At 35.7% G+C, this 25,467-nt stretch overlaps 1 protein-coding gene across 1 annotated transcript; it reads right to left on the reverse strand.

Annotated features, from left to right (window-relative positions):
* Positions 1-129: 129 nt before the first annotated feature.
* Positions 130-24,831, reverse strand: BNIP2 (BCL2/adenovirus E1B 19kDa interacting protein 2; the record flags this gene model as incomplete). The annotated part of the gene is made up of 11 exons (XM_010836844.1): positions 130-4,717; positions 7,251-7,286; positions 8,023-8,121; positions 8,247-8,333; positions 9,723-9,854; positions 10,435-10,537; positions 13,635-13,811; positions 15,580-15,756; positions 16,228-16,295; positions 17,180-17,286; positions 24,604-24,831. Coding segments are annotated over 11 exons (1,266 nt in total), but the record flags the coding sequence as incomplete, so codon positions are not given.
* Between the last annotated feature and the right edge of the window lie 636 nt (positions 24,832-25,467).

Genomic DNA, 25,467 nt, shown 5'->3' on the forward strand with positions numbered 1-25,467 from the left:
GAAGCAGCACCCAAAGTACAGAAACGAGAGTAAAGGTCTAAAACTATTTGAAAAGCTTGCAAGATAAACTTTGTAAAAATTCTGTAGTGAAATGGGACACAGAAAAATGTGATAAAATGAGTCAAAAACAAACTTTACAATTAATTTATTTAAATTCATTAATGTTGCAAAAATATGGTGTGCAACAAATCAGGACACAAGTTATTGTATTCCTAACAAGTCAAAGAAAATATTACATCTTAGTATCAATAAATCAAGACCAACCCTAGTATTTCTTACAGGGACCAACCACATCAACAGCTTGCACACACAGTTTTTGGAAGTGAATCTCTCTCACTGTAAAAGGAGAGCACTGGGCTACACAACGTTACGTGAATAGTGGTAACATGATCACAGTACGTTAACTGTGTCTAAATGACAGCATGTGAACTTAAGAGTAAGAAAAATGTTTGAATTCTTGGAATACACTTATCAAAGTGCGTTAGTGTCTAACGAATTCTGAATTGTGTTCCATGTGCCCCAAAGTCTGTGCAAGTCAGTGCCCTGAACATCACAAATATTTACTAGCTAGTTTACGTAAATAGAACTGTTTAAGGGGCATAACTTTAGAAAATTCAAATACAAAAAGTGCAGTGGAGTAGCTAATTAACATTACTTTCCAAGTTCCTCCCTAGCTAAATTGAATGTGAAAATGTATCAAAATTTCAAAATGCAAATGTTTTAACCTCTTGCAGAATGTCTTATAAAACAGAACTAGCTATCTGAAAGAAATAATTCTTTAGTAACATGAAAGCACTAAACCTTTGATTTTCTTCTGTTGTATGATGTATTAAGTGCTTTATGTAGACTTTCCATAGCATTTTTAAAGTAGTTCTCAAAACATAAGAAATTAGGTAGATTTACCATATATAGCTGCAGCAAAGTAACAGTTCTCTTCAAATTTTAGTGTCACTCCTTGCCGGTCAACACATTAGTTTCAATTACCATTTACAACTTCAAAGGAAAGTTACATTACTAGGACTCATCACTGATCTGGGTCTAATTTATTCAGAATCTTGGGGTAGGAAGAGAAGGGTGAAAGGCTTCCCCACGTAATTCTTCTTTACTATTACAACACTAATAATCTCCCACTTCTCTTACCCAGCTGACCTTCTCATGCAAGCATGCAAGTCTAAGTCCTTAACTTTCTGCCAGCAACTCAAATTCCACAATCCCTATTCCCAACAGAGTACTTGGTCTAACTTTTAAGTGCGTTAGTTCTTCTAGATATCCCACCCTTCTGCGATCTGTGATCCATTTCTCAAATGTCTATACAGGATAAGAAAAAACATAAGGCATGTAAAAACAGAATGGGGTAGCCATATCTATCTATTTTCAGTCCATCTCCTCCTCCTCCTGATTAAGCAATGTTAGCAATTCTCCACATATAACATGGGGCAAAGGATGAAACTACTGTCACCTTCTATACAACCTTTCCAATCTCATTAGGAAACTGGACTGTTCTACTTGATAATCCTAATGCTAATTTACCTGTCAACTGAAGAAATCTAAAAAGCCACTTCTGTATTAATTCAAACACTTTCAAATTCCCTGAGCACTCCCATGACAACAGCCAGAGTAACAGAGTCATTTACAAGAAGGCTCTATCAAAAAAGCAGATTCCTTACCTTTTTAAGTTCTGGAATTGCAGCTGAAAGACAGTCTAGCTACCTATATAAACCTGTCAATCAGCAAATTTCAATATTCAGTATAGTTACTAAATAACGATGTCCATTTTGGAACAATACATTAAATGTTTACCAGCCATGAAATGTCAAAAGTAACCTATCCCATAACCCTACATTTTAACCTGAGCATTGTAATTGCCAACATTCCCTATTTAAACTTGCTTTTGTATGAAGAGACAAAGAAAGAAAGCAGAAGGAAATATGCATTCTCATTGGAGGTATTACCAGCCTTTGCACACTTCACTCCAGTCTCATTCATGTATTCTGTATGTAGCCTGCAATATTCTGTAAATTCCTGCTTGATACAAAAAATGGTACCAACAGCTGCCATATATAGTACTTCCCTTAACAAGGACACATTCAGTGGCATCTTAGATAACAACTAACTTTATCCCTAGGCCCTACTTAGAATTATATTTCTTTACATATCCCCCCACCCCCAGTTAAAAAGACTATTAAGCTTAAATTGTGGGATCAATATATTGATTACCCTTGGTGCTAATAAGGAATATGTCCAAGAAGAAACACAAATTACTTTATGAGAAACTTCTGACTAAAAAAAGAGACACTCCAAACTCAAACACAACAAAAAATAGTGACAGAAGCATCAAATTAAGTTAAATCCATGATCCCAGCAGAAAGATAAAACACAATTCTATCTATTTATCTTAATCAGTAATGGAAAATTAAAATTAAATGATACAGGGAAAATGTCACATAGTCACATTACTATTTATAAATAACAATTTAATAAATACTTTTCCTCTAGCCTACGTTTTATGATCTTCAGTCTCATAGTTATGAAACATTATGGGGCATGTCCCTGGACCAGATTCCATTAAGGTATAGGTTAGAACAGGTATTCTTTTAAATGTAGTGATTGATAGCACACCCCTTTGCTTATATCACATTCCCTCTGAATTTTAATGTTCTAATAGAATATAGGCTACCTCTCCTTCAAAAAAAAAAGAGTAGGAATATGCACCACTTTTGCAACAAGTTGTATCTATAGTCAGGAACAATGCTTGTGAAAGCAAAAGTCAATAAACAGTAACAGGTTGAAACTGAAGAACTGGGTACTAAGTGGGGAGAAAAGTCACTTATTAAAAAGCTCAGCCCAGTTTGAAACTACTTTTCAGATGAAAAAAAATCACTTAAAGCACTCTACAAATATACACTCTAATCACAAATAAATTCAGTATGATCCTTTATTCATAATTCTCATGTAATAAATTCAGAAGGAATTTATTGTGCCTAAATTGTTAGTTTGCATTTGCAACACAAAGTATTTCTAAGATCTGAGCAAGCAATATGGTTTTGGTTTTAGTCACTGTAATGACGATAGTTCAGGATCTGCCTACAACTGCTGGATCCAAGTCAAGTCAGAGGGCTGCTGAGGGAAGAGTCTCATCCTGGGAATCCTCCAGCCTCTCTCAAAATAGGACTTGGGTTAGCATGTCAAGTTTATGAGTGGAGAGGACAAAGAGTAAAGGAAATTCTCTTCTGTAATAGAAAAGTTTATACTGAAAACAGTAATGATAAAAGCCAATCTAGGATAGAATACAGTTTGAAGATTTAGCTCTCATTCTTCTCAATTTCACTACTCTTTTCATATAAATTACCTTATGTGAAGGTCTGGAGTATGGTATGACCCTTAAATTAGACAAGTACTGAGTTCACCAAATATATGAGTCCCACAAATATATTAGACCAATCTGTTGCTTCTGGATGATTTTGTGTGTAATTAAGTTCTACCTGGGGGCATAAGTACAATTTCAATGTAGAGTCAAGGTACTTACCAAATTAAACAAGGACTTTATATGCTTATACCAAATGAGTCATCCGCAACACCACAGTATGATGATGCTCTAAGACTTACAAAATAACTTAGTTTACAGTACTGTCAACACAATTTAACAGAAAATGTGAAAACACACCACACCTAACTAGGTCGAACACCTGATAGGAAAGTGTTTTGGTAAAGTGCCCACATTGAACGCAGTTAAAAAAGCAGCCCTGTTTTCTAAAGAGAAGACGTGACAGCGAGTAACTCATCACATTCTCTAACTATTACACTGCACTCACACAAATTCCTAAGAGTGATATCCTGGACACACAGCTTATTTCACATTAGTGAACAAACCTAACATTTTTATGAAGTTTTGACTTTTGGCCAGAAGATAAAATGTCCAAAATATACATATATACACACAAACTCCAATTCTTAACCTCTTTAAATTCTCTAATTCTAGAAATGGCTTTTTGATTTGTCTTTAAAAAAAAAGTGTGCAATATACTTGTATTTGTGTCTGAATTAAGAAACAATAAATGTTAAGTGAGAAAAATGTTCAGAATGGTACTAATCTACTTAGATTATGTACACGACCTTTGAATATTCATGAAAACCAGTTTAACTGTCCCTCACCTTATAAGCATATTTTCGAAGTGACCCAGGAAGTATATTTAACCATTTACAAAAACAAAACTTCTAACATGCACTTTAAAAAAATCATGGTCTTATTTACCTGCATATTTGTCCACAAGAAAGGTATACATTAAAAAATATTGCTCAAAAACATAAAAATATATATTATCTCTTTCCTTTTTCCATTTAGGCATATAAATATTTTACTGAAGAAAATGCATCATTTAACAAACAAATGCAAAAATTGCTTTATATAAAGTGTGGTTCTCTGCTATTTAGCAATATAAAGTATAAAATGATTACAATATAATTAGCTAGTAAAGAACTAAATTCAAGAGATCTGCAAACCAATACAGCAGTGAACAGTCCCTTATACAAAAGTCCATTAAGAAAAAGTCAAGTCAATTCTGTAACAGGTTACATAAAAATCAGGACCAATAAATGCATTATAAATGCAAAAAAGCACTGCTTCATCAGCACATTCTTCAGTTGTGTTTGGACTAGATGCCAAACTTACTGTTCATTTTTCGGTTCATCTTGTTTTCCATTAAGCTCTTGATCAACTCTGTTTAATGAAAAATAATACAGATAATAAGTTATCAGCAAATGATCAATTTTCTTTTTAAAAATAATGACAAATTTTACCATAGATTATTATTCTGTTAAAAACAAAGCTTTGCAAAGAAGCAGACATAGTAAAAAGGTTACCAAACATTCTCCCAACCAGGAAAAGATAACTTTTAAAGGCAAGAGGACACTGGCAAGAATGTGACTGCTGCTGCTGTTTTTTTCCTAAGAAGTATAAGATACTTCATATACAAATGCACATAAATTTTATTAGAAGTTCAAATTACAACAGGCATATTAAGATGTTGAACTGTAACATGGCTGGGGCAGGGAGCTAAGTGATCTGAGTGGCAGGAAAAATAACTTGTCAAAAACTATTTTGTTAACTGATATATTTAAATGCCACAACTGCCACCAACTGATCAATTTGTATTTTTAAGTTCAGTGATTAAAGTACATATTTATGGATGCCATAATTATTCTCCAGAATTTTACTGGTACACTAAGAATTTGAATGCTTTTCATTTATCTTGATAGTAAGAAGTCACAGAATTTAATAATCAGAAATATCTAGATGTAGATTAAAAATTAGGAGAATTATGTAATTAACCACAAGAAACTTACAGACAACCCTTCACAGATAATGTACAACAATTTATAACTATTATATTTGTATATTTTTATTTGTAGTACTTTGAATCACTGATGGAGTTTAAAACATCTTGGTATGATATATGAAGATACTTTCCACACTTGTTTCTATTACTATGACCAAAGCCTTGGCCTGTGGTAAAGCCAGATTAACAACATTTAAAAATATTAGTTATATTGGTATCAAAAATTTGAAAGGTACATATTCTTGATAAGGCATGCAATATATACATCAATCTTTTCAACATCTGAAATATCACTATGAACTAATTTCATAATTGCTTTATTTTAAAACTCTGTTCAAACATTTTAACAGTCAACATCTATGTGGCTACACTTACACTGAGTTGTTTGAAACCAACATCTAAAACTGCTATATTTAAGCACACTTAGCTCTGAATCTTCCTATCACCAGTACTCATTATAGAGATTTTACCTTGAGTAAGTTCCCCACAGGTAGCTTCTGTTAATTTGATATTAAAAACATGCCCTTCTATTTTTAAACTTGAATGTTGCCATTTTCAAGCTGACAAGGATTATTTTTCAAGGCTAAAGAAACTTTGTACAAAAACTAAGAAGTGCCTGAAAGATATATGTAATGATTCTATTTAAGGTTAAATAAAACAAAAGTTAAAAAAAAGTCAAGATAAAAAGAGTATTTGTAAGTTTCAAACAATACATTTAAATAAAAAGTACAATTCCACTTTTTTTCTGGTGCCTAAGTTACTTAATTAAGAATTTTGTAAAAAGATACAACACAGCAGATTTCATCCACAAAGGCAATCATCTTGAAATCTATGAAGCAGCTGCCTTCAAAATATTCTATAATTACAGACTATATTTCAGCCAGTTGTCTGGCAAGTGCACACCAATGCCCTGAGAGGAGTGAGAAATGAGCAAGATCTAAAATCATTGTTCTTATCTCTATCTAAAAATGTTTAGCTGTAAAGTGTCATATAGAAATGTAAAGCTATGATTTGATCACGTGGTCAACTGAATTCTTGCTCATCAACAGAACCAAAATGTGTTAGAAGTTAAATGTGAAGTTAAGAATATTTCAGCTTTAATTCCTCACAGTGGTCCAAATAATAAATAAATCTCACGCCTTAACTTTTATGAAAGATTGTATGAATCTGTTTTGCTGATTTAATTGTCAATATTTTAAAAATCCATTAACAAGTCAGATCTAAATCCTGTACTTTTCTAAATTACTATATAAAATAGTACTAATTTATACCCTTGCCTTTCATCTTCTATGCTAACATATTAACAGATGACAGTCTGTTATGCTCAAAGCGGAAGTATTCAAAATTAAATTAAAGATGGAAAGCAGAGTGTTTAACTATCAAATGGTACATTGAACTTTTAGGTATTTTATCACATGGAGAATTTGACTAGTTAGCAGGCCATTGTTTAAGCATACAAGGAAATCAATGTTGGTTAGCCAAAGAATATCTGCATTGTAAATATAATTATCAACCCCAGGGGGGAAATCTGATATATTAAAAAAGAACATAAATATTTCAAAAGCACAAATTGGTAAGGTATTATAAGTAATTGATATTTCAAAGAGCATTCTTAGGAATTTACCATCTGTTATTTATACCAAAAGGAGGAAGGAGACGTGGTCTTTATTTACTAACTGGCATTATTAAGTGGGCTTTATTTTCTAACTGGCCTTTATTTTCTATGTAGAGAGAATCCAAGCCACACTCAGCAGCACGAACTTTGGATTCACTGCATATATGGGTCCTGGGGTATATTTATATTTACACATGCTGTTATCTTTGTCTACAAGCTAACCAACCGATAAGGAAGAGTTAGTCTGTGCAATGCAAATGGACTAGTCTAGATGCAACCCAGTCAAGGTGTGCATATACCTTTTCTTTTTCTTTTTTAACTTTTCTTCTTCATACCTTGGTGGGGAAGAGTTATTTTAGTAAATATACATGTTATGAAGATGAACAAAAATTAAAAAAAAAAGGCTCTAACAACAAATTCAAGTTTGTAGGCAAACGCAAAAATACTTAATACACTATATAGAAAGTCAGAACTGACGTAAGAAACGTGGTGTTGATATATTCAACAAACTAAAACCTCAGATTATTAGAACAAAGAAACATTTTTCTACATTATAGCACTGTGATACTCAAGTATTTATGTTAACAGCCTTCTGCTAAGTCCTTCTAGAAGTTACATAAGTAAATTTGGTAAACAGAACAAATTACAGCCACTGAAAAGTATCAAGGTTAGGCTGATATAAATATATTTTATTTCCCTAGTAATATGATTATTTGATGCCATAATGAGCTTACTTAAATTTAAAGAGCAGCATGTTCAGGTGTGGAGAATGTGCTTTAGTACTGACCAATCAAGAATCATCTCTTAGACTGTCACTAGTCTTTAAAATTATAAATGAACCAAACCAGAAACAATTTCTCCTACTTCAACTGATACCCCAAAGAAAATGGTGACTTAAAAGGAAGGTGTTAAAAAATGTCTTCTTCCCCCTTTTCTTCATTATAAAAAAAAGAGCAGTTACAAAATATTTATAATATATGAAGGGAGAAAGAATAGGTGCCGAAATATTTACCTCTTGTATATCAAAATATAAAGATCCAAATACAATGAAATAAATAAAACACAACATACTGTTTTATGCATTCTGGTATTCCAACATATTCCATGGGGACAAGCTCTGCTAGTTCTGCCAAATTAAAGACGTATCTAATTTTTTGGCTGAATTTTGAGCTATAGAAAAAAAATAAAGATAAATACCTTAATATTTTTGACCAACAGAATTGACAAAACATTCATACAAAGAGTTTGTAGATTTTTTTTTTTTTTTTTTGAGTTAATGGCTCTCAGAAAATTACCTAATAAATGGTCTTGTAACAGCCAGAAGTGTTCTTATAAACCAAGAGGGATGTACAATGATTAGAGATTTTAGGTTTTTCCGTAACCTGGAGTTAAAAAAAAAAAAAAAAGTTTGGAAAAAACTCTACAAATTCTAATGCTAGAAGAAAAGCTAAGTCATCAATAAGTTTGTGCAAGTCTATACAAAAAACTGAAAAAAAAAAACACCAAAAAAACTCTCATTCAAGAGCTGTCATTTAGATATATTACTAAAGACAACAAAAGATAAAACAAAAAGCACTCCTAAATTGAAATGGCCCTTCCCACTGCCATGAAATTAATTCTACTTCATTCATATTTATTTTCACAGTGTAGCCTGTTATTAAACGTCTCCTAGTATACAACTTGTCTTCAGGACTCTGTCAGTCAGGGGTAGAGGTCAATGATGAATATAAAAGTAAGCTCTTTTCATTTCTCAGGAATGGAGGGGAAACTGTTACTGATTTCTTCAACAACATGAAAGGCACTGGGCAGGCAGAAAGATGAGAGGGGAAATCACCTAGGGAACAGGCAACATGAATCAGATCTAATGTATTCTTATGGAGTCTAAATGGAGAAGGAAATGGCAACCCACTCCAGTATTCTTGCCTGGAGAATCTCATGGACAGAGGAGCCTGGTGGGCTACAGCCCATGGGGTCGCAAGAGTCTGACACGACTTAGTGACTAAACCACCACCGCCAACACCAAGTCTAAAATTCTGATTGAAAGTTAAATGCATTATCCCAGAAAACTTAAAATGATGAAATAAAAACTGCTGTTTTATTGTTATAGTTTACACTTATCATAATCATTAAACATTAAAAAATTACATGAACCAGCCAATGTCATGTTCATGTATGAAGAGAAACCTATTCATAGACCTGAGTTGATTAAACTACTCTGAATTAGCTGTGGTCAAATCAAACCAAAGAGAGAATCAAAATTCCTTCTATCAGCATGCACGACTCTCAGAAGAATACAATTCTAGAGCTCACTCCAAAGAAAGATTACAGATAAATAAGCATCATAAATAACGAAATACAGTAAGCACTATGTGCTCAGTCGTGGTCGATTCTTTGCGACCCCATGGACTGTAGCCCACCAGGCTCCTCTGTCCATGGACTTTTCCAGGCAAGAAACTGGAGTGGTTTGCCATTTCCTTCTTCAACTAAGCACTATAAATGAAGCAAAACCCAGAATGTAATAAAATAGGAAATGTACTGAATTCCCCATCCTTTCTCAAAATATAAACTATAGGAAAATGTCTGATGTGGTACAAAAGAGAAATAAAGAGCAATTTTATAAGTCTGAAAACAGAAACTTGCTATGAAATTAGTAAATGTAATTTATGAAGTAGATACATGGTACCTGTAAGTGGTAACAGAAAATAAATTTTAAACTAATAAGGACATTATAAAATTTATTCAGACTAGCTTTTAACTTGTATTTACAATACCTTCTATCAATTTGTTGATAGCATTTCCTGAGCCATCCCAGACTGGGCATTTTTCTTCGAGTTGTTGCACCATTTAAATAAACTATCATGTAGTTTTCTGCTACTAACAGCTCCAAAGTGCCAATAACATACCTATAAAAATAAAGTCTTAAACACTGCTATGCAGAACCAAACCAGGTTTATCCAAATAACACAATTCCCTTCCCTCTCCTTCACTGAAAGCAAAAATTCAAAACTATTAGTATTATTGCCTTTTAAAGAAAAAAAAAAAAACTTCTTTCTTTTAGAAATACACATTGAAATGTTTATAGATGATAAATACTTTGCAGGGATTTGCTTCAAAATTATATCATGAGGGAAGTATTTATGGGAATAATGTATAAACTGATAATTGTGGAAGTGGGTGAGAGTTAGACAAAGATTTAATATATACTTCTCTCTACCTTTGTATATGTTTGAAATTTCCCACAATAAAGCACTTAATGTGTCCTCAAATGTAAAATAAAGAAGTTGGAACAAATAATCTGTAATATCCCTTCCAGTTTTAGAATGACAGTTCTTCTGTTGAGTTGGAATAGTTTCAGAATGCCAAATAACAGACTTAAGGAACCAGAACCAGGATATTTACAATTTTTACCTAGCTAAATAAAGTGCACTTTCTTAGAGATCTGACTTACTCAGTTCTTTCCAAATATTGTGATGATCTACTTACTTAAAGAGATTGTCCATCAGGTATCTATAGTTAGGTTGACCACTTTCAGGCATAAAACAGACAGCAAACACAACAATGGCATTTAATCCATCTCCATAATACCCTGAAAAAGAAACCAGTATGATTACACTATGAAGACTTTTCAGGGGATATCATTTATAGTTGATAAATTATAGTGGTTTATGTTCCACACACTTCTGAATCAAAAAGTATATTTTTTGCTGTCATTGGTCTGACCTTGTAGTCTTACAAAGATCTTTAAATCCTCTCTTGGGAGAGGGTGGGAAGATTTGGGAGAATGGCATTGAAACATATATAATATCATGTATGAAACGAGTCACCAGTCCAGGTTTGATGCACAATACTGGATGCTTGGGGCTAGTGCACTGGGACGACCCAGAGGGAGGGTATGGGGAGGGAGGAGGGAGGAGGGTTCAGGATGGGGAACACATGTATACCTGTGGCGGATTCATTTCGATATTTGGCAAAACCAATACAATATTGTAAAGTTTAAAAATAAAATAAAATTAAAAAAATAAATAAATAAATCCTCTCTTCTCAAAAACAATAAAATTTGATGAGGAAATGGTGGCCATATAAACCAGAAACCCACTTAAATTAGCATACTCAAAAAGCTAGCCCTATTTTATCAAGTAGACAGAATGATATAATCCAAGAATATACAACATCTGCAATAAAACATTCTTATGCAACTTTTTTTTACATGTAAATAGTACATGTAAAAATAGTTTCACATTCAGTGATGTCTAGCATTTTGTAGCTTTTAGGGTCTTACAAAGTAAGAAAAGATTATATCTCTGATATAAGACTAAATGAAGAAAAACAGCACTAAAACATGTTTTAATTATAATCTCTAAAATGTAAATTTTTTAATTATAATAGATATTAAGCTGTAACCAGCAACAAGTATTTCTGCTTTAACTTTCATTCCTGTTGTTTACAAACATGCACTGAACAGGTTGAACACTTCATTAGAATCTTCACAACCTTTCTTAACCCCTTAGTCACGAAACACATTGCAGTAACTCAGTAGGACAAAATGGCCCTAATTACTATTTTCTCTTAAATAAAGTGCTATGTCTCAAAAATATTAGGTTTAAACCATGAGGCAGGTCTCACAACTTGCTTCCAATGAATGGAGCTGAATTAATACATTATCTGTGGACTTCCTGATCCATATTATCCTGTTTTCTTCACTGCGTAAGACTAAATTAGGCAGAATAATGCAACTGCAAACATTCAAGTGATTTGTTTTCAAATGAATGAAGACCATAGAAATAAGCAGGAGAAAGCATTTGGCAGAGAGTAAATTAAGCAGAAATGACTATGTGAAAAAACCAATCTGCTTGACCTGTGTGGCACCTTGTCCTGCATTAGGAGGAATTCAGGTTATATGACAGGATCTACAGAGCAACATTCTGGTGCTATTTAAAGAGTGACTATGCAAACTTCTACATACAGGACAGTCAGAATGATAGAAATTATAGCTGTACTTCACAGCTTTTCCTATTTGACTTGTAAATTTCTTAAGGAACCAAGCCTTATATTTGTATATTCCAGAAATACACAAAGTAGGTGTTCCATAAAAATGCAGAATGAATTCTCTACTTTGTGGTAAGGCTAAGTGATTTGTTCACAGTTTTAAGGTAAATTAAGAATCATATTTTAAAGGGCCAGGTTGTATTTATAAACACAAAGACTTGTACAACAACGCTCACGGCAGTTTTAATCATAATAGCTCAGACTGGAAAAATCTCACATGGCCCATCAAAATAGAGATGGATAAACAAATCAGCAGTAACAAGGAATGAACTGCAGATACATGCAACAGCAAGGATAAATGTCAAAATCATTACGCTGAGTGAAAGCAGACGAGTGTAAACTGTGATTCCAGATACAGGAAATTTCGTAACAGGCAAAACTAACCATGGGGTAGGCATTACAATAGTGGTTACTGCAGAGAGGGTATTCATTGAGAGGGAGTACCAGAGAATTTTCTGGGGCAATGAAAATGTTCTGTCTGTCTAGATGGTGTAGATTATATGAGTATATATGGTTATATAGGCATTTGTCAAAACTCAGTGAATTATGCACTTAAGATTAGAGCATTTCTAATGAAACAAGAAAGATAAATACTCTGTATCATTTGTATCTAAAATATCTAAACTCTCAGGAACAGAGATTAGAACGGTGATTACCAGAGATGGGATAAAAGGGGAAATAACAGTCAAAGTACAAACTTCCAGTCAGAAGATGAGTAATTTCTGGGGAGTAATGTACTACATGGTGACAACAGTTAACACAGTTAACAATATCTATTATGTACTTAAAAGTTGCTAAAAGGGTAGTCTAGACCTAAATGTTCCGACCACAAATAAGAATTGGTAATTATGTGATGTGATGCAAGTGTTAACAAATGCTATGGTGGCAATCATTCCCAATACAGAATGCATCAAATCAACATATATTATACCTTAAACTTATATACAATGTTACATGTCAGTTTTCTCTTAATGAATCCTTAAACTTATATACAATGTTACATGTCAGTTTTCTCTCAATGAATATGGAAAATTAAAAAAGGAATTTGCAAAGACTGCAAAAAGAAAACAAAGGATTAGAGTATTTTACTGCATATAAATTCAATTCAGTTCAGTCGCTCAGTCGTGTCTGACTCTTTGCGACCCCATGAATCGCAGCACGCCAGGCCTCCCTGTCCATCAACAACTCCCGGAGTCCACCCAAACCCATGTCTATCAAGTCGGTGATGCCATCCAACCATCTCATCCTCTGTCGTCCCCTTCTCCTCCTGCCCTCAATCTTTCCCAGCATCAGGGTCTTTTCAAATGAGTCAGCTCTTCGTATCAGATGGCCAAAGTATTGGGGTATAAATGGATAAAAAGAGGAGAGTGTTAAGTCCCAGTTTAAGGGTGTTTAGGGATAAGGGTGGAGGGAGATAGTTTTCATTGTATACTCTTATACTTTTGGAACTTATTGTATGTGTATATTAACAATTTTTAAATGTTTTATTCTTTTACTTCAAGCCTGTTACATTTCTAAAAGGACACAATGTTTATTATACTTTCAAAATTATGTTAATATCTCAAAGGAAAGATTCTCTAAGCATTCAGATTCTGATAGCGTATTAAAAAATCTGAAAAATCTTTGGTAACTCTTACCTCCATGGCTGATAACTTTCTTATAGGGTTCAATTGCTTTCATATCAACCCTGTGGTCCTGTTCTCCAATTCTGAACATGCGCCAGCGTCGTCCATCTTCCTTTTCCTCTGCTGCTGTATATTCAGTAATTGAGCCTTTCCTAATAACTTCAGTAGTCTTGGGTTTTGGAAGATCATCTGTCAAAATAAAAGATTTTTGATTCATAGACTGTTACTTACACAATAAAAATCAAATTACATGTTAACCACTTTACTATCTAATTAGACTGTTCAGAGAATATTTTTTATTATAACTTCTGTGGAATATTTTTTAACTTTTTATTTTATATTGGGATATAATTGAGTAACAATGTTGTGAAAATTTCATATGTACAGCAAAGTGATTCAGTTATACATATACATGTATCTATTTTTTTTCCAAATTCTTTTCCCATTTAGGTTGTTACATAATACTGAGTAGAGTTCCCTGTTTGTGGAATTTTAAATATTTCTTCCATAATAGAGGAAAAGGCTTACTCTTGATATAAGGCCATTTTATTTTTGGAAATCATAGTTCTTTAACTTTTTTTGTATTGCTTAATTCAGAGGACCTAACTGCAGTACAATGTATATCTACAATTTGCAGATTCTGTTGACAACACTGTTCTTGACAGATAGTTACCACTATGTTAACTAAAGCAACTCACTGGGTGAGAGTGTTTTTTGTTGTTGAACACATAAATTATTCCCCAAACATTATAATACCAGATAGAAAGTGGTTAACAAGTCAATAGTTACTTCTCATTTGATCAGTTTCATAAAGCAGAAAATTATTTGATAATATTCCAAAGTGTACATGCAAAAGTCTGTTTTAAATTGACATTAGCCAAAGCACAAGCACCAGTGATCAGGTATGATTTACACCTTAAGGTTGCATTTTAGCTGATTTTTCATGATGTAATGAATTTCAAAATTTTAGTATCACAGTCCTTACCAAGAAATGGGGGAAGGGGAAACCTACTGTATGTTAGTTGTCTGTTTCCAAGACAAAGTTGTTAACGGAAAATATCCTTCCAGGAAATGACTACAGCAGCATTAAAGAAAGAAGAGACAAAACACATAGGCAGAAAACTATTTCAGTATCTTTATAAAATATTGTTTACTACTGGATTGCTTATTGAACCAGTAAAATGGGGAAGAAAAAAGAACAAAAGATAAAGTACATTAAGAATCTTACTCTTTATTGCGGATAACATACCTAGTGCTAAACTTTTGCTTGGAAGCAAAGGTCACTTAAAAGATGAAATATATATATATATATAAATTATTCCCAACTACAAAGATACTAGACAGCAATTATCTAACTAAAGGAAGCATGCAAAGCAAAACACATGCCAATTCCTTTCAATTCCAAATAGCTAATGGTAACAAATCTAAGAGTGGAGTCAAGGAGACCACATTAGTTCAAGCTGGTCATTTACAAAGTACAGCACTATCAGATGAACCCACTAAAAAAAAAAAAAAAACCTCAAAAAACACACCTCTAAACCCTCCCTATAGAACTCCCTCTCTGCAAATTCTTAACTACTTTTAAGAATTCCCTAAAATATGTTTTTCAGTGCTTTCCCTCTCAGTTGATTGACTGAATAAAAGAACACGCTGTAATTATCAAGCAATATATGGAAGCTAAATGCAAAGACATAACTTTATAGCACTAGGCAATTAAAACAAAATAAAGCCACATGTAATCTACTATAAACAGTTTGGAAAGCCATAATATTCAACGTTAGCCAAATTTTGTATCTTTACAACCTATACATGAATTTTAGAACTGATAATATCTTATTTTAATAAAATCCCTTAATCATTGATTTTAGTTGGTTTCATGGTCAAGTGAAAATGCCACTATGCATATATATGAACACAATCATTAATAAAGGTCAGGTAAAATCAATGAAACACCTACCTTCCCACTCAAATTCATTACTGTCCTCCGATGGCGTATCTAAGTCATCTAAGTCAATCTCCCCACTTTCATCCAAATCATCTGACAACACAGAGCCATCACTAGGGTCCAGAGTTAGGCTAATGTCGGGAGCCATTAGTTTCTTTCTCACTTTATTGCCATTAACTTCTAGTGAGCCTGGAATGGTTAAAAAGAAAAATCAAAGATATATTTAGAAAAAATGCTTACATCCATAAATCGAATAAGGGAACTTTAATCACTTTATTCTTGAGAAAATAACATTCATTAAACAATTCCAAAGTCCTTACTTACAAACTTTGGACTTTGATCACTACTGCTTCTGTATCACAGCAAGCTGACACATCCCAGTAAGGATATGCCTTTTTAAAAAACAGAAGCAGAACTTACAGTCACTATTTACTACTAAAAATCATCTTCCCTCTCTCCTTCATGATCAAAATTTCTAAACCCAAGGGTATGTTTTTGCAAAGTATTCCAAAGCATTCCAAAAATGCTTTCCTAAACAGTCAACTTACCCTTTGGCACCCTATGATGGAACAAGAACTGAGTATAATTTATATCTTGACAAAGTGTGTTAGAAAGAAATACCACAGATAAAAGTCTATTTTCTAAGTGTCAAGTTCTTACCAGGCTGACTCTCTGGTCCAGTTACAGCTAATATATCTGCTTCAATACTATCATCTTCTGGTAAAGGTCTAAAACACACAGACATAATTTTTAACCCAGAAATTAAAAAAATAAAAAATCTTTTGACATTCAAAGATCTATTAAAATAGCTTATAGAAACAATTATGCAGAAAACTGAATAAAGCAATGTTTCTTTAAGCTTGAGTAATTTACAAACTACTGTTAAAGAAAAATTTCAAACTGTCTCAATTGATTTACATATCTATATAAGTAACACATAAAAGTAGGTATATAATCCCTATGTAACAGCTCTTAAATACACCTACAAAACAAATTTAAAAAATCATTACTTTACAATATACTTCAAATGCATGAATTTAATGGGATGTACAATACAATGTACGATGAAGCTAAACTGTCACTTATTGAGGGAATATGAAAATGACGATTGTATGTTTTTGAGCTCAGCATTTCTATATTATGATTATCATGCTGTGCTATGCAATGACTCAGTACTCTCCACCAGCTGTTCCTATTCCAACTGCTAAGTAATCTTCTTATGCATTGAGATGGTCTTCTAACCAAAATGGCATGGATCCCTTAAACATACGGTCTGCCTTTGCTCTCTCTCTTACCCTAACCAGTGCCGACAGAACTGTAAACACACAAATGTGTCACGGTCGCTCACCAGATAATATAGAAAGCTTTCCTTGTCTAACTTAACAAGTTTTTGTCTTAAAATAAAAGCATAAAATTTAATGCTTCCTGCAGGCTTCTAAAGACCATCTTCCTCTAGAAATCCTGAAGACTCTATTACTAGTCCTTAATGAACATTTTGCAACACTGGGTTTCTTTAAGGAGTCCAATCAATATTCATTTAGTAAGTGACACCTCAGTAAAGAAGTAGTGAAGTTCTGTTTTGAATTTGTTTTCATTTAAAAACATTGCTCACATTGGAAAATCTTCATCTTGCCATTCTTCCTTAAGTTCTACCCCCTCCATCCTCAGTCTGGATTCAATGTCAACTACAAACTCCTGATAATCGACAGTGCCAAAATCCTGTTAAAAAAGAAGAGAGAGAGAAAGAAAAAAATTCATAGGCTTATTTTCCACATTATCTGTTGAAAAGATGCAATAATCTTATATTTGAGTTCATACTTTCACCCTGGTTATGAAATAACTTTAGTGGGTTGCAACTACTACTTTCCATTCCCCTCCCCCACCCCAAGAATTAGAAAAGAGTCAGAGTATATATATTCTAGAAATTACCGTTTGTGATAAGGGTGCTGTGGAGTGAAGTACTTATTCTACATGTATACATACATGTGTGTGTCCAGGAAATGATTTACCATTTATTAGGTACTGTGAATTATGGAAAAGCAATTTTGGGGCTGAGGGACACAAATAATAAAACTAAATATATTCTCTATTCTAGACCCATCATCAAATTCTCTGTCCTTTGGAGAGAGGTTAATTCTGGAAATTGAACACTAGTAACTAGCATTTATACTCTTAATTCAGCAGAGCCCAAGTGGTGAGCTGTCTCTTATATTTACTTCTCCATAGTTCCAATGCCACGATTTCTGAGCCACTTAAAGAGGGCTATTCAGCACCTGTTCAGTAAATGAATTATGCCATATTTTTATTTGTTTCATATCTATACCAAGCTTTTCTCATGTAGTTTAGCATGAGTTTTCAGACACTGATCTTAGTGAATATTTCTATTCACGCAACCACATGCTTTAACTTAGTTTCAGTTTTTCTAAGGAAGGATATGGGTGTTACTATCCTCAGTTTATAAAATGACGGATCTAGAGTTTGCCAAGGTTGATGGAATATGAAAGAGAGGTTTAAATATATTTAAGAAATCATTAAGGTCAACTGGTTAGCAGTACAACAAAAACTGTGGCAACCTGAAGGGGCAGGAGGTATAAAAGGAATATCTGATTTACTTACAGTAGAGTAAGTCAACAGATGAGTAAACTTAACTTTAAAAAATGAAGTAACTCCTGAGAAATCTGTATGCAGGTCAAGAAGCAACAGTTAGAACCGGACATGGAACAACAGACTGGTTCCAAATTGGGAGAGGAGTAAGTCAAGATTGTATATTGTCACCTTGCTTATTTAACGTATATGCAGAGGACATCATATGAAATCCCTGGCTGGCTGAAGCACAAGCCAGAATCAAGATTGCAGGGAGAAATATCAATAACCTCAGATACGCAGATGACACCACCCTTATGGCAGAAAGTGAAGAGGAACTAAGAGCCTTTTGATGAAAGTTAAAGAAGAGAGTGAAAATGATAGCTTAAAACTCAACATTCAAGAAACTAAGATCATGGCATCCAGTCCCATAACTTCATGGCAAATAGACGGGGAAACAGTGGAAACAGTGACAGACTTGATTTTCTTGGGCTCCAAAATCACTGCAGATGGTGACTGCAGCCATGAAATTAAGACTCTTGCTCCCTAGAAGAAAAGCTATGACCAACCTAGATAGCATATTAAAAAGCAGAGACATTACTTTGCCAACAAAGGTCCATACAGTCAAAGCAATGGTTTTTCTGGTAGTCGTGTATGGATGTGAGAGATGGACCATACACAAAGCTGAGTGCCGAAGAACTGATGCTTTTGAACTGTGGTGTTGGAGAAGACCTGCGAAGTCCCTTGGACTGCAAGGAGATCAAACCAGTCAATTGTAAAGGAAATCAGTCCTGATTATTCATTGGAAGGATTGATTCTTGAGCTGAAACTCCAATACTTCGGCCACCTGATGTGAATAACTGACTCATCGGAAAAGACCCTGATGCTGGGAAAGACTGAAGGCAGGAGAAGAAGGGGATGACAGAGGATAAGACGGTTGGATGGCATCACCGACTTGATGGACATGAGTTTGAGCAAGCTCCAGGAGTTGGTGAGGGACAGGGAAGCCTGGTGTGCTGCAGTCGATGGGGTCGCAAAGAGTTGGACACAACTGAGTGACTGAACTGAACTGAACACATACATCTCAAGAGACAGAAAGTATTACTAGTTATCACTAGAAGTTTTAAAACAGAGGTAAAAGTGATTGACACCAGTGGAAGAAGAAGGTGAGATGGGGAGAATGAGGCTTTTCACAGTAAATCCTTCTAAATTATTTGAGTTTTAAAACCATGTATGTGTAACCAGTGGTCATGTTTAATGGTTGCCTATCTGCTGTGTCATTATAACACTCAAAAGATACACAAAGCTGTAGCAAAAAACCATTGTGTTCCAGAACAACAATAACAAAATTACATAGAAGTTTTTTAAAGTGTTAGATTTCACACAATAAACTAAATTCTTATTTCTGCCAAGACTGGGAGGCTTTTTTCCCAGTTTGAATTCTTACTTAGGCTTAAGAGTTTCAAAAATCTTTAAAAGGTTTACATTTTTTAGGAGCCACTTGCAAACAGAAAAAAAAAGCAAATGCTGTCTTTTCTTCATCAACATATTTGCTAGGAAAAGTCAGTTAATTTATATGTAGGAATAAGGCATTTTTAATTCTCTGGGAAAAACTTAAGCAATTTTGAGAAATGAATGGAAAACACACTTAAAATACAATAATCTTGACTTATTTAAACCTTTGATATTCACTATAAAGTGAACTAATGTTTTATCCTAGATTTAATAACCAGAGAAGTTTCATTATTTAGTCTCACATTTGTACTGGGTGTTGGAAAAATAACAGGACGCTCTCAGTATTTTTTCAAATACTTCACATACTCAAAAATATTTAATATTTCAAAAATATAAGCAGTGACTGGAGGTTGCTACCTCTATGTTTACAACATCTAGCACAGTGTCTGGCACATAACAAGCCTGTAAATACTAGTTAAATTGAAAAATAAATATTTAATTGTAAGGTGTAACACTGAATAATAAGCATTTGCTTTGCTCAACCTCAAGCTTATTTTTCTAATTAAACTACATAAATAGGCTTCCTGCTAAGTCTTACACCTCAATAAAGACTAGTGAAAATATTTGGGGCAACTAACATACTGTCCATTTCTGCTGGTAAAAATATCCCATGTTTGTAAGAGAAAACACACACCTTGTGCAATTCTAAAAGATAAACCATGTCTTTTAGCTATTTTACCACCTCAGTAAGTCTATCACGTGAAAATACTACTTTAAACACAGAGAACCAGAATCTGTCAGCTAACTAAGCTGATTCATTCAATTTTTACTTTAATATCATTGAGTCACATGATGTTAATACACCCCAGCATGTGGACATGGATATTTAGTTTGGGAATAATTACTGAAGTTTGTTAAACAGGACCTAGAGGTAGAGAAAAATAGGTTCCCTCTTAATCATTTCATCACAAATTTTAGAGGGAAAAACATTGATACACCAGGTAAAGTTTAAACTAGGCAAAGTTACAAAGTCCTTGAAAGATGACTGTTCTTAGAACCACATTATCAGCAGTTGGAAGAAGAGGAAGCAAGAAAGGAGCAATACAAGCACTACAACTCTGAAGGAAATCAGGATATCGCTGACTCACAATATAAATAAATCAGAACGGGGAAGTAATCGTTTAAGATGCTAACTGTCAAAACAACCAAATGCAACAGGAATCACTTGATTTCTCAACAAACTTGTGGTAGCAGCGGCACATTATTACTTATGCCAGTTATCAGTGGTGGTGATAGAGATAAATTCAAAACGGTATAGCTGACTTCAGTGAGGTGTGGTGGTAAATTCAACCCAGATGAAACTGGGGATTTCCTCATGCATCCTAACAATATAAGTAAAAATTAAATATTAAGATCATATTTAGAAATGCCCAAATTATAACTTAAAATTTTACATGACAACTTCACTATTATGTAGTTTAACACAGATGGTGGAATAAGTGCTAGTAGTCAACATGTACACTCAAATCAATTTTGTTCGGCAAAAGGACATGCTTAGGCAAGCCTTTCACATCCCCATTTAAACGAAAGGACTTTGTTCCAAATGTTCATGTTCACATTTTCCTATGAAGCTGGTAGTACTGGTAGCACACAGAAAATACTTTCGGCCAGCCTGTATGTTCAGGAAGGTCACCGATCCACCTCTGTAAAGATCCTACATGCCTGCTTCTCATTGTTTCCTTGAGAGCAGAGGCATGTAGGTTTTTAAGAATGAAATGACACAAAGATACTAACAGCTTAGAAGGGCTATTCTCAAAAAGACCAGAAATAACAAGCAGCAGTGAGGGTGTGGAGAAAAGGAAATCCTTGGTGGGAATGCAAACTGGTGCAGCCACTATGGAACACAGGAAGGAAGTTCCTCAAAAAATTGAAACCAGAATTCCGGTACAATCCAGCAATTCCACTTTGAGTATTCATCAGAAGGCAATTAGAACACTAATTAGAAAAGATGTGTGTACCCCCATGTTTACAGCAGCATTGTTTACAATAGCCAAGATATTCAAGTAACCTAAGTATTCACTGGTGAATGAATGGATAAACACACACACAGGAATATTATTCAATCATTTAAAAAATCTGCCATCTGCCACAACATGGGTGGACCTTGAAGGCATTATGTAACATAAGTAAAGTAAGTCAGAAAGAGAAAGACAAACACGTTATGATCTCACTTATGTGTGTGTAATCTTAAAAAAACAAAACAGAAAAAGCTTATAGACACAGCGAACATACTGGCAGTTGCCAGAGGTGGAGGGTGGAAAGTGGGTGAAATGGATGAAAGGCGTAGAAAGGTATAAACTTTTAGCTGTAAGTTAGTTCTGGAATGGAGAAGGAAATGGCAACCCACTCCAGTGTTCTTGCCTGGAGAATCCCAGGGACGGGGAGCCTGGTGGGCTGCCGTCTATGGGGTCGCACAGAGTCGGACACGACTGAAGCGACTTAGCAGCAGCAGCAGTTCTGGAAAGGTACAGCATGGTTAGTATCACTGTATTAGATATATGAAAGTTGCTAAGACAGTAAATCTTTAAAGTCCTCATGATAAGAAAAAAATTTTTATAACTAAATATGGTGATGAATGTTAAGTAGACTTATCATATGTATTTGGCAATGTATACAAATATCAAAATCATGATGTTGTATACATAAAACTAAAAAAAAGTTATCTGTCAATTACATACCTCAATTAAATGTGATACCCTATCAGAAATGTTAATACAAAATTCAAGAAAAATTACAATAGCGCTGTTTCTCACAATTGTGAAGAGAAAGCACAGTACAATTACGCCAACCGTAAAAGGTACATTGATTGTATTATCAGTATGCAGAACATACTGGAGAGCTCTGAGACCTTTAAGAATATTAAAGTCTAATAACTGACTTATAATACTTTCTAGAGTTACAAATATTAGATGTAATATAAAAGTATAACTTTGGAATATTATTATCATCACATTATACTAGCACTCTGCTTTATAGAGTGTAAGCTTAAAATGACATCTTTCGATCCACAGTCAGCCAAGGTTGAATTATCTCATCTGGCTATACATATACTTCCTTTCTTAGGTGTCTTTTTCCATTGCTGCTCCTTCTGTGAGCATTACACCAGAAGAGTGAACAGAACCATTTTCCAAACAGTGCTTTTCCCATTTAATGCTGTTGCTGCTGCTGCTAAGTCGCTTCAGTCGTGTCCGACTCTGTGCGACCCCAGAGACAGCAGCCCACCAGGCTCCACCGTCCCTGGGATTTTCCAGGCAAGAACACTGGAGTGGGTTGCCATTGCCTTCTCCGTTCCCATTTACTAACTGTTCGTATATTCATCTCATACGTTCCAACCAAAAATTCTGTATCACATATAAAATATGGGGTTATTATCCCCATTTTAGCCTATATTTGAGGCAAATAACCACATCCTGGTTTCCAGGTTAGACCTAGATTGTTTCTAATACAGCACTGTCCCCAGTTTACTGGCAACTTTCTACAGAATAAGCCTGTCAAGCTAGATTTGGCTAAACTTAGCTTCAAAGGTTTGGAGAAGGCAATGGCACTCCACTCCAGCACTCTTGCCTGGAAAATCCATGGACGGAGGAGCCTGGTAGGCTGCAGTCCATGGGGTCGCTAAGAGTCGGACACGATTGAGCGACTTCACTTGCCCTTTTCACTTTTATGCATTGGAGAAGGAAATGGCAACCCACTCCAGTGTTCTTGCCTGGAGAATCCCAGGGACGGGGGAGCCTGATGGGCTGCCGTCTCTGGGGTCGCACAGAGTCGGACACGACTGAAGTGATCAGCAGCAGCAGCAGCTTCAAAGGTTCTGTAATGCCTAAAGACACCAGTAACACTAACTTACGATGATTGAGTTCAAGTCCTATGTTTGCAGAAGGAGACCTGTCATACTTCCTGTCTAAAACTAAAAATATTATGCTGCAACGGAGATTATGAAAATTAAAAATAGTGTGTGGAGAAAATGTAAAATGATAAGAACTAAGGAGAAGATATGCAAGATCATCAAGAAAATGGTCTATAGGATAACTAGATACAGTAACTTTAGTTAAAATTCTGAGGAAACATCCATTTACAAATTGTAGAAATTCCTATACAATTTTAGATAAAGAATACATTAAATTTTAAAAGTTAAGTAGTTAAGCATTAGGAGAAGCAGCCTGATTCTTTTTTTTTTTTTTAAGGTGAAGATGGGGGGGGGAAGCAACATCAAAAATCAATCACACATTTCATTAAACTATATGGAAGGCGCTAAGACTACCTGGATGACTAAAGCCGTGCTCTCAAAGAGCTTGCCAGAGCACAGCAGACCAAGGGGAAGTTTCAAATCGACGTAATAGACGCAAATAAATTTCTGATTTAATATGCGTTGGTCTAGCAGATTATCCATGGCATCAGGTGCACCAAGGAAACCCAAGCTACCTGTGCTAGCTATTTAAGTAAAAGATAGTGTCCATGCAGGAACTCAGCTTTTCACGAATCAAGGTCCATTACAAATGCCGCTTCCTTGTCTATTCCCCAAGGGTGTGGAGCATGTTAGACATCCAAGTTCCTTTGTTCTGTACCAGGACCGAGGCTGGTGAGAAATAAGGGACTAACAGGGCCCAGTGACTGCACCCAGACGGGGAAGTGTGCAGGGGGCAGAGAAGAGGGCAGGTTCTCAGCCTAGCACAACCACCACGAATGGAAAAGGGTTGGGAGAAGGGGCGAAGCAAGGGTGGCAAAAAGCAAACAGAAGCCTGGCCAAGGGCGGGGGCCAAAGCGGGGCGGGGATCCGGGAAGCGCCTCCGGGCAGTTTCTAGGGCGCCTCCCATAACGGATAAAGCTCGGGGCTTCCTTTCTCGGACCGCCCCGGGTGTGCGCCCTTCGGATGTCTGCCCCCGAGGCCTGTTCTCAGCTCAGACCCGCCGGCCCCCAGCCTTCCCGAGGGGCACTTACCCCGGAGGAAGCCTTGGCCTCCTCGTCTTCTTCGCCCCTCCAGGCCGGCGACGTGGGGCTGACGGCCAGGTCGCAGAAGGTAGCGCCGAGCGCAGCCTGCTCCTCTCTGACGGCAGCGAGACCCGGGCCCAGCCCCTGAGCCACAGCGGCAAGTACAGCGGCCGACCCGGATACAGAGAGCCACTCCGAAGGAAGTGACAACACCCCGACCTTCTCCAGACCCCGCAGCTGGAGGAAGCCCAGGCAGAGGCGTGGCGTCTTGTGAGTCCCTCCCCCCGCCCACACCCTCAGGGGCGGCGGGCGGGGCCGGGAAGGAGGAACTAACGCTCCCGCCAGCTTTCTGCTTTCTCCAGCAACTTGGGCAGCGGAGCTGTCAAGCGTTTATGTTAGGTTGGCAATCATTTACACATCTGCAGGAGCTTCCTCTTCCTGCGCTGGGCCACTGCCCTTGAGCTTCAAAGAGCCATTTTTATATTCTTTATGTTGGCTTTACTGATCATTATGATTTACACTATATAATAAAATGGATGCAAAAAGGTGAGGAAAAATAGTTGATGTCTCATTGGGGAAGTAAAACTCAGAAAAACCCTTCAGTTCAGTTCAATTCAGTCGCTCAGTCGTGTCCGACTCTTTGCGACCCCATGACTTGCAGCACGCCAGGCCTCCCTGTCCATCACCAACTCCCGGAGTTCACCCAGACTCATGTCCATCGCCTCGGTGAAGCCATCCAGCCATCTCATCTTCTGTCGTCCCCTTCTCCTCCCTGCCCCCAATCCCTCCCAGCATCAGAGTCTTTTCCAATGAGTCAACTCTTCGCATGAGGTGGCCAAAGTATTGGAGTTTCAGCTTTAGCATCATTCCTTC

This window comes from Bison bison, unplaced genomic scaffold, assembly GCF_000754665.1.
Source record: "Bison bison bison isolate TAMUID 2011002044 unplaced genomic scaffold, Bison_UMD1.0 scf7180017864066, whole genome shotgun sequence".
NCBI classification, from domain to species: Eukaryota; Metazoa; Chordata; class Mammalia; order Artiodactyla; family Bovidae; genus Bison; species Bison bison.